General features: G+C 56.5%; 5 protein-coding genes across 5 annotated transcripts; 2 read left to right on the top strand and 3 right to left on the bottom strand.

Moving 5' to 3' along the window:
* Positions 1–286: 286 nt before the first annotated feature.
* Positions 287–730, bottom strand: PHSY_001661 (hypothetical protein; the record flags this gene model as incomplete). The annotated part of the gene is made up of 1 exon (XM_012332289.1): positions 287–730. The coding sequence occupies one exon, from the start codon at positions 728–730 to the stop codon at positions 287–289; it is 444 nt and encodes a 147-aa protein (XP_012187679.1).
* A 710-nt stretch (positions 731–1,440) lies between these two features.
* PHSY_001660 (hypothetical protein) lies at positions 1,441–2,016 on the bottom strand (the record flags this gene model as incomplete). Its single annotated transcript, XM_012332288.1, has 1 exon — positions 1,441–2,016. The coding sequence occupies one exon, from the start codon at positions 2,014–2,016 to the stop codon at positions 1,441–1,443; it is 576 nt and encodes a 191-aa protein (XP_012187678.1).
* A 1,390-nt stretch (positions 2,017–3,406) lies between these two features.
* Positions 3,407–4,137, top strand: PHSY_001659 (hypothetical protein; the record flags this gene model as incomplete). The annotated part of the gene is made up of 2 exons (XM_012332287.1): positions 3,407–3,445; positions 3,562–4,137. The coding sequence occupies 2 exons, from the start codon at positions 3,407–3,409 to the stop codon at positions 4,135–4,137; spliced, it is 615 nt and encodes a 204-aa protein (XP_012187677.1).
* Positions 4,138–4,598: 461 nt separating this feature from the next.
* Positions 4,599–6,524, bottom strand: PHSY_001658 (hypothetical protein; the record flags this gene model as incomplete). The annotated part of the gene is made up of 1 exon (XM_012332286.1): positions 4,599–6,524. The coding sequence occupies one exon, from the start codon at positions 6,522–6,524 to the stop codon at positions 4,599–4,601; it is 1,926 nt and encodes a 641-aa protein (XP_012187676.1).
* Positions 6,525–6,880: 356 nt separating this feature from the next.
* Positions 6,881–9,100, top strand: PHSY_001657 (alpha DNA polymerase; the record flags this gene model as incomplete). The annotated part of the gene is made up of 1 exon (XM_012332285.1): positions 6,881–9,100. One exon carries the CDS (start codon positions 6,881–6,883, stop codon positions 9,098–9,100), a length of 2,220 nt encoding a protein of 739 aa, XP_012187675.1.
* Positions 9,101–9,389: the final 289 nt, after the last annotated feature.

The raw sequence follows: 9,389 nt of genomic DNA, 5'->3' as shown, positions 1-9,389 counted from the left end.
GGGGGGGGGGGGGAGAGGAAGTGAGAAAAGAGATGCGGATGATAGAATTTGATGGCTGTTGATGTGTCAGAGGGTGGTGGGGAGGAGAAGGCTAGACTACACGACGAACTTCAAAGTGACGTTTGACAAAGTAGACTTGACAAGAGCATACGGCGATCAGGATGAAACCTTGGATGATGGACCACCATTTGACTCTGGTGTTTGTGCTTTCAGCGGCTGTAGATTCCCCGGAGTATTCAAGACGGAGAAGGGATGGATTGTGTGAGCGATAACTTTGAACTATTCTTCATGTTGTGGGTGGGTTTAGGGGGGTGTGTGTGGACTTACTATTTCTATGAACTCTTTCTCTGATGACGAGGTATTCCTGTTCATCTTTCACCGCTTGCAATCCCGCCGCTAGATCCCTAATCTCCCTTTCGATCGGCAACATATCCCCTTCATCTGGAACATAGATGATACCGTGAACGTTGAACGAAACAGTTTTATCCGACACTGCGCTGAACTCGTTGCTGAGACAGTACGTGTAACGACCGTCGGAGGAAGCGGTGAAGGAGTACGTTCCAGTGTCCTTACGTTCCTGCTTGAACAGTGCGTGCGAGGAAGGATCGTAGAGCGTTACGTCGATGTCGAGGTGGCCACCGCCGCCGACCTGGTAGGTGAGCGTCATTTGGTCCCCGTGGTGCAGATCTTCGAAGAAGCATTCGGACGAATGCGGGCCGAGCTCGATCATGTGTGCGGATGTGGGGGTGGGGTGCGAGGTGAGGAAGAGGAGGAGCAGGAGGAAGAGCGAGGTCCGTGTTGTGAGGATGCGGGATAGGATGGGAAGTCTGGATGCCATGGTTGAGGGTATGCGGCGATGGTGATGCGATGAGTCAGGGATTGGGTCGGATGATGGTCGATTGCCAGCGATGCGATGTTGCGGTGAGTGCGTCAATGTCCAAGGTTCGTGCAGAGCAAGTAAGAGGGTCGAAGGTCTTGTTCCAACAAGCCGCAGAAGGTCGTAACAGAGTTGGTGTCGTCACCAAGCCAGCCGGTGGATACCTCTTCGGCAGTATGGTAGGGGGGGGGCAGAAGGAGATGCTCGGCGTCGATGGAGCGAAAGATGGTGAGCTGTGCGTTGGTTTCAGAAGAAGAACACGACAAACTCGTCACGAGCCGTGCGTTGGCACACACGTCTCGGCCACAAAAAATCCTACGGTTGTTAAGATTTCATCTCAAAACTCTGTCGAAAAGAAATTGCTCAGCTTCATGAGAGAACAAGGTCAGAGATCATACAGATGCTTGTTGACAGCTCATCACACAAGACGTCAACAGCAACATCCGCATTGATATTGGTTCGATGATTGAAAAGCAATTTGTGAACTGTCTTTGAAAATTCGGATGGACCTGTTAGAGGCCTCGTGAAGCAGCACTGAGGAATTCTACTTACATTCGTCAACTTTACTCCTTGAAGATCAACAGCTCGCTCTCGTTGTGTATGCAAATGCCATCCTCCACCAGCTGCGGCGAGACATTGACACACAAAGCCAGATCCTCTTCCTCCACATCCTTCAGCTTTGCCCCCTCCTCCAGCTCCCCTTCATTGAAAATCCTGTACCAGCACTTGATCCTGTTTCCCTGGTAATCCATCAGGTCAAAGTTCCAAAACCAGCCCGTGATAGCGTGCTTCAGCCCCGTAATATCCACCACCTTCCCGAGCACGTCGAACGGTCTGAACCACGCGAAGTCCATGTTCTCGAACGAGATGATCGTTGGGTGGAGCGGAGGAAAGAACTCGTCGCCCGAGTAGTTCTGGATGGCGACGAAAGCTTCGTATCCAGGGATGCGTTGCAGCTCGGCGTGGACGATGTGGATGTTGTCCGGATCGACTTTGAGGTAAGGATGGAAGGTGATGGTTTCGGCAGAGGTGTCGAGGTCGACGGTGAGCGTGTAGATGCAGGATTCAGAGGGGGAGCCGATGAGGTTGGGCATGCGACAGATTGGGTAGAGCGGGTTGCTGGCGCCGTCCAGCGACATGGTGAAGGAGGCTTTCCAGAGGACGTAGGGCGTCTCGGTCATGGTGACGGTGTTTGATGGGAGTGGGGTGTATTGAAGAATGAAACGCCGAGACTGGCTGGAGAGAGGCAGATGCAAAAGAGATGCTCGGAAGCAAAGGAGCCTCCCATCCTCCTTATATCTTTCGAACGTGTGGCTGGTCAAGCATTTCTATGCATGACGCCGGGTGACTATCCTATTCAGCGAAAGCTCTGCGCTTTCCGGACCGAGAAGTGTCGCTGCGCTTCACCTTCGCTCAGACGCCATGTGAAGCATCGCGTTCAACTGAACATGCAGAAGCTCAGTATGTCAGTTCCCCAGACATAGACCAGCCTGCCTCCAGCGGATCGGACCGGTGGGTTTCTGCAGTTCAGAAGCTAGGGCAAGATGCTGCGCAGCAACACAGAACCTGAAAGCGAGCCACATAGCCTTGCTACCACTCTAAATGGAATCGCAGGAGATTATCAGTACTTCATTTGATCGACGCGCTTGTCGCCATGCAGACGCCGCGTCTTGACGGAGGTCACACTGCGCTCCTCTCTGCAGCACGCGGCTTCAATTCAGCCTCAATACAGTAAAGCGCCAATTACGTCTCATATGACAGCCAAGAAGACGAGTATCTGGCGCAGAACTATGAGCCTGGTGAAACCGCAAAGTTCGGCAAGGGCGATCACAAAGCCTTGTGGTGGAGCCGAACACAATGCTGCGCTTCTGCGTCGCCGCACATCTCTGCTCTGTCGCTCGTGACGCTTCATCTTTGTCATGAGACACTGTCGTGTTATCTCTGCTTTGACTTCTCATTGCTGAAAAGGCACGGTCGAGAGCATTGGCAGGACACACCCTTTCGGTCCGGCGCTTGAGCGGCTTGCGCAGACCTGCGATCTCTGACATGCTTCTAGCTCATCGGTTAATTTTCCGAAATAGGTGATGTTACATCTTCGAACTTGCTCTTGTCACTCAAAAAACGAAGGCGTAACCAACACTTTTGGTCCGAATTTTGAATGGCGGCCGCTTTCTGAATTCGATCACTTCAAAACGTTTGAATTGCGTGCAATACAAAACACCTGTCTTGTTCGAACTCAGGCGGTTCAGCAGGCAAGGAGGCTGGCTGCACAGAAGCATTGCGCGTCTGAAGGCTGGTTGGTGGTTGAGTATTCAGAGAGGCGTGCGGTGCGGGTTCGGTGCAGTGGACAAGCCAACAAGGCTCGTGATTGTTGGTTGGTTGTGTGGTTTGGAATTTTTCCGAAGCCTTGTGAAGGTGTTCTACACACACACCCGCGGTGTTGGTTTGGTCGTTGTGTGCTATGTTGCCGCTATTTCTCCCTCCACTACCATCTCTTTCCTACATACACACCGATATACATCATACAAGATGGCCGATACCGAAGCAACCAAGCCCACTGTTGACGCTGTAAGTTCTTACGCTGCTCGTCAGCTTTCGACGTTGAGGGCTCGCATCTGTGCAAGTAGGCATCTCGCTGACCCGACTAGAATGACTCTGCCGTCCTCCAACTCCTTCTCCTACAGACCGAGCAGGCTGGCTCCGCCGCTGCAACCGAAGAGGCCGAGAACGACCCTCACTTTGAGCCCGTCATCAAGCTCGAAAACCAAGTCGAAGTCAAGACGCACGAAGAAGATGAAGAGGTGACGTTCAAGATGCGAGCCAAACTCTTCCGATTCGACAAGGACGCCAAGGAGTGGAAGGAGCGCGGAACCGGCGACGTGCGACTGCTCGAACACAAGCAGACGCACAAGGTACGACTCGTCATGCGTCGAGACAAGACGCTCAAGGTGTGCGCCAACCACTACGTCACCAGCGACATGAAGCTCAGCCCCAACGTCGGATCCGACCGCTCGTGGGTGTACAACGTCGCCGCCGATGTCGCCGACGGAGAGGCCACCGCTGAGACCCTGGCCATCCGTTTCGCCAACTCGGAGAACGCAAATGGCTTCAAGGAGGCCTTTGAGCAGGCACAGAAGAAGAACGCAGGTGGAAGCAAGTCAGAGGCACCAGCACCGGTGGTCGACGAGAAGAAGGAGGACGACAAGCCCGCTGCTGCCGCCGCAGAGGACAAGAAGGAGGAGGATGCCAAGAAGGAGTAAGAGGTTTCCGAAGGAACAAGTTCAGATGCGGCATGTTTGGATGAATGAGGAGTTCGGCTACAAGCCTGTAATCCACATCGCACAGTTCGTATGCACCAGGGGAGGGTAGTCTCAGTATCGACACCGCAGCACGTCGTCTCAGCCTAGCTTCGCTGTTGTTACTGCGATCACGGTCAGGCGTGGGTCATTCCACATCCGAGACGACGTGGCCAGGTCGAACTGCAACACACACACACACATACTCATCCCTCGCCACTCGAACGACGCCCTTTGGGTTGATATCCCCCTTGCAGTTCTTGTCCTCGAATCCACGCGTGTCCCGTCCGCACTTGTTTGCATCATCACAGCGAAACCTCATATCTGAAACAAGCACAAAACACGCTATCTCTCTGCAGCACGACTGTGGTGTACAAACTGATTTTGCAACCAACCTTGCTTCTTGCTCGACCCGCGATTTGAGCCTAGACGAGATCCGGATCGACGTCCATCCGACCTTGCTGCGCGTCTTGCTGTGTGCAAGTCTCCACCTCCCTCGCCACCTCATCCTCCTCGCGCCACTTGCCCCTCATCCTCTGCACGATCTCGTCCAGCGCACTCTTCTCCAGTGGCCTCCGCGTATCCGCCAACGCCTTGAACCGCGCTGCTACCAACGCACGGATGAGATCCAGCGCCCTTCGCGTGTACCAGCCCGTTTCGGGATCCATTTCCCGGCGCAACCATTGGATCTGTGCATCGTCGGTTTGGTGGATGTACGGTTGGATGAGTGGATCGTGGATGTCGCACAGCTGGAAGTTGCCTACGTGACGGTGAAGGGTTGTGCCGTCGAACAGATGCGTCGACTTCTTCGTTTCGAGAGGGCTCGATCTCGCATCACCGTTCGGAACGACAGCTGCTTCCTGCTCGTCCTCCTCCACCGCCCTGCTCTCCTTCCCCAACCTCGTCTCCCTACCCCCCTCCCCCCTCGCTCCCCCTCTCAAAAACACCCGCTGAAACACCCTACACCCCACATCTTCCCTCACGTCATACCCCCACCTCACAATCGTATCCCTCCACGGCCCCCCCACCATCGCATACCCACACAGCGCATAGTACACTTTCTCACTATTCCCATCCAACTCCACCCTCTCCTTCCCCACAAACTGATTCTTCAGTGCTACCCGCGACCAAATCGGTCTTTCCTCCAACAATCCCTCCAGCTTAGCAAGGATCGTTCGATCGCACCGATGTTCAATTCTCAGCACATCCGTCAGCGGACCGGTCGGGATGAGGCTGTTGCTGCCGACGCGGTACTGCTGCGGGGTGATGTTGGGCAGACGAACGCGGTTGACGAAGCGCTGCATCGAGCCATCCGCCGACGGATGCGCGAGGATGTGCGCGAAGCTCTTCGTAGAGAGTTTGGCGAGGTGCGGAGGTGTAGCGACGGTACGGAGCTCGCTGTAGGGTGTTTGGGAGAAGTGGTAGTTGTGCGGGATCTCGGCGCGGCTGAAGAAGAAGGGCGGTAGCATGTGCAGGTTGGATCGAGGTGGAGTGGTGCTAGAGTGGTAGTCCTCGAGCTGTTCGGGGACGCGGAAGTTTTGAAGCGCGGCAAAGTCCATCGTCGCGAGGGCTTTGTGGAGCGACGTGACTGGATCGAGTTGCGACGATGCATCGAGGTTCGATGGCGAGGTTGCAGTGAGGGTTGGTTGGAAGGCAAAGTCTGCCATGGCGCGGAACCGGACTGTCTTTGTGGCCATGCCTAGCACTTCGACGCAGTACTCCTTTTTCACTCGACCGGTGTACCGACTGCGTTTGCCGTTTGGCTGATCCTGGGCATCAACCCGCTGAGCCTGCCCATCGAGAGCTGCTGCATCGCCATCACCGAAAAGCGCAGGATCAAGCGCCATATCCTCCCTATCCTGCGCCACCCCACCATCTTGCCGAGCCGGTGATTCCGACCGTCTCCGCCTCTTCTGCCGCCAAACCCGCTTCACCACACGAACGACAACATTGTGCGTCGGGACAACTTCCCCCATCAGCGGCGTCCTGAACATCTCGTCGATACCGTCGTCGTACACCGACGTAGCCGTGGAGCCAAATCCGCCCAAGCGGCACTCGACGGTCTTGAGCCCCTCGTTGGGGATGCGCGAGAGGAAGGTGAGCGCTTCGTGTGGGGTGCTCGTGAACGGAGGTAGGGTGGACGGATGCAGTGTGGAAAGCGCGCGTTCGAGGCTGCGGTAGGAGGAAGGATTGGATGGACCTGCGTCAGGGGAGAGGATGCCGGGGTATTCGATGTTGAGGAGGGTGGTGGATGGGATGGGGTGAGGCTGGACGGTTTGGACCGCAGGGTGATCGGTGGTGTTGATGTGCGGGGAGGCAGCTCTGGCCTTGCCCTTATCGAACGACGACATTGTGCGAGAAGGGCGGCAAGAGGTATGCTATGCTGTCGGAAGGGAATGCATGTCTGATGTGGTGGTGAAGGAGGATCAAAGCGTTCCCCGTTGCAAAGTTGGACCCTTGATCAGCATAGTGAAGTGGAGCCAACCCCAAACCCGAGACCCGAAGCGGGCTTGCGGAAGGATTGGCAATCAACGCGACGCGGTTCTGCGAAATTTGTCCGCTCGTGTTGGTGTGCCGCCCTCAGCCAAAGATCAACACTCTCCAATTCCAGGCGCGTTTGTGCTTTTGTCGGCTCTGAGACCCAGCTGAGCAGCTGCTACGTTCTTCTCCACAACCTACACCTCCATCTACCTCAATCCTGCCGACCATGGTAGCCTCCGAGCTCACCGTCCGCCTCTCCGAGCACTTTGGTGCCTACATCGCGTGCGACCCTGCGCTGCTCACCGAAGCCACCTCGATCTGCAAGCACTACGGTGTCACCCCCGAAGACCTCTTCTACAAATGGGAGGCCTTCGCCATCAACAACCATCTGCCCAAGTCGGAACCTCTGACCATCGATCATGCGAGAGAGCTGCGGAAGATCATCGCTGCTGCCGTCAACGCCAATGCGGCGGCGAGCGTTGCGGGTGGCGGTGGTGAACATGCACAGACACCGCTCAAGCCGTCGAGCGCGCTCAACAGGGGTAGGATCGCAGGCGACTTCACTGCCATGCTGGGGATCAAGTCGACTCCCAACAAGACCGCTCCTGCTTCGAACGTTGGCAGTGTGTTTCAGACTCCCGTGAGGTCGGCCAGCGCCAGCATCAACTCTCCCTTTGGAGGCCCCGGTGCTACTCCGGCCAGCGCTTCGGCGTACAAGCCGACATCAGCCGGTGTTCGAGACGCTGACGTACACATGTCCGACATCGATTCCCCTCTTCGACCTGCCAACAACAACACTTCAGCTTCCACCTCCAAACACGCCCAATTTTCGATCCTCGAATCGCTCAACGAACACATCCCGCTCACCGGATCCGGCAGCCAACTCGCCGCCTCCAGCGGCAAAAAGACATCCCGCGTCTCCCTCGCCATGGCCACCGACCCGAAAGCCTGGAACTACCGCTACATGTTCGAGAAGAAAGGCGAGCGCTCCCAGGTGCTCGACGATCGGATCGACGACTATGCGGGTATCCTTCGCAGCGCCTACTCGATCGACGAGTCGGAAGAGTTGGGCGATCCGAGCTTGCCCTCCCAAGAACCGATCTGGGTTGTCGGTCGGGTTTGCCCTGCTCTACCTGCACCTGAGAGCTCGGCGGGTCAGACGCTGCGTGCCAAGTTTGCTTCCCGATCTAAAACTACGGACAACACCGACGACGCGGTCGCGTTCGGTCTACCCAAGTTGTCCGAGACAGGTCTCGTACTCGAATCATCGCGCATGATGGGCTCGGGCAACCGCACACCCATCCACTTCAACAAAGGCTGCATCGTACGACACACACCGCAGGATCCGGGCACCGGTGGTGCGGCCACCACGTTGAGCCTCTTCCCCGGCCAGATCGTGCTCTGCAAAGGCATCAACGCGGGAGCGGACAAGTTCAGCATCGACGAGATCTGCTTCCCGCCCCCGCTGCCCCTGGCGGTGCACACCGTGGAGGAGGCGATGGACCACAGCTACGCCAAGCACAAGCTGGACGGCAGGCCGATGAACATCGTTGCTGCGTGCGGGCCGTTCACGGACGAAGGGGATTTGGAGTTCAAGCCGTGGCACAGGTTTATGGATTCGCTGGAATCGGGCGGATTGCCGTTTTCAGAGTTGGATGCAACGAGGAGGGGTGTTCCGGATACGCTGATCCTGATGGGACCCTTCATCTCGGTGAAGCATGCGAAGTTGGCGTTCAGCGACGAGATGCCGGCGGAGATGTTCAAGAGACACTTTGGGACGAGGTTGGAGAGGCTCGGGGAGAAGTACCCAGGGATGGGGGTGGTGGTGGTGAGCAGTACGGAGGATGTGTTGAACGTGCATGCGAGTTATCCGCAGCCCGGGTTTGGCAAGGAAGAAGTCGAGGGGATGGGGTTGAAGCGGAAGGGGGTTAGGTGTTTGCCCAACCCGAGCGTGTTCTACATCAACGAGCTCGTCGTCGGCGTTACGACGGTCGACAGTCTCGGAGACGTCAAGAGCGAAGAGATGGTTACTCGAATCGAAGCCGCTGCCGCACAAACCGGCACGGTGGGCGAGAGCGTAGCGAGCAAGAACAAGGAGACCAACACCCGCTGGAGTCGATCCATCCTCTCCCAGCGCACCTTCTACCCCGTCTTTCCCCCACCGACAACTTCCGGTTTGAGCTACGATACCTCTCACTCGCACCTGCTCCAGTTCCCCGCCGTGACGCCCGATCTGCTGGTGTTGCCTAGCCGGAAAACCAAGCCGTTCATCAGAGTGGTCAACAGCGCTACCGTTGTCCAGCCGGGCAGCGTGGCCGAGACGGGCAGTGTGGTCTGCATTCAGGTCGCAGCCTTGCCGAGGGACGAGCTGGAAGGGAGGGACGAGATGGAGAGCATCAATGCTAGGTTGTGGGACAGGGCGAGGGTGGATGTTATTGCTATTTAGTGGTATTCTCGGTGATGTAGACTTTCTCCCCCCCTTGCGATGCGTGATGTGGTGCGTGTGTGTAGGTGAGAAGCGTGATCGGGAAGGTGATTGCTGCGGTGTGACGAGACCACCTGCACAACAAGGGACGAAAGGCGGAAGAAAACCGATGCTGGCGTCCCGAACACCTCGAAACCACCGCAGCCATCGGAAATGTCACACACAGCTCAATCCAAGACTTACACCCACTCACACCTTGATCACCGCCATCGCTCTCATCGCTCTGGATGTCTACACTTTGTTCTTTTGC

Source organism: Pseudozyma hubeiensis (genome assembly GCF_000403515.1).
Source record: "Pseudozyma hubeiensis SY62 DNA, scaffold: PHS19, whole genome shotgun sequence".
In the NCBI taxonomy this organism is placed as follows: Eukaryota; Fungi; Basidiomycota; class Ustilaginomycetes; order Ustilaginales; family Ustilaginaceae; genus Pseudozyma; species Pseudozyma hubeiensis.
The sequence above is the reverse complement of the archived record's forward strand: the minus strand, read 5'-3'. Positions and strand labels throughout refer to the sequence as shown.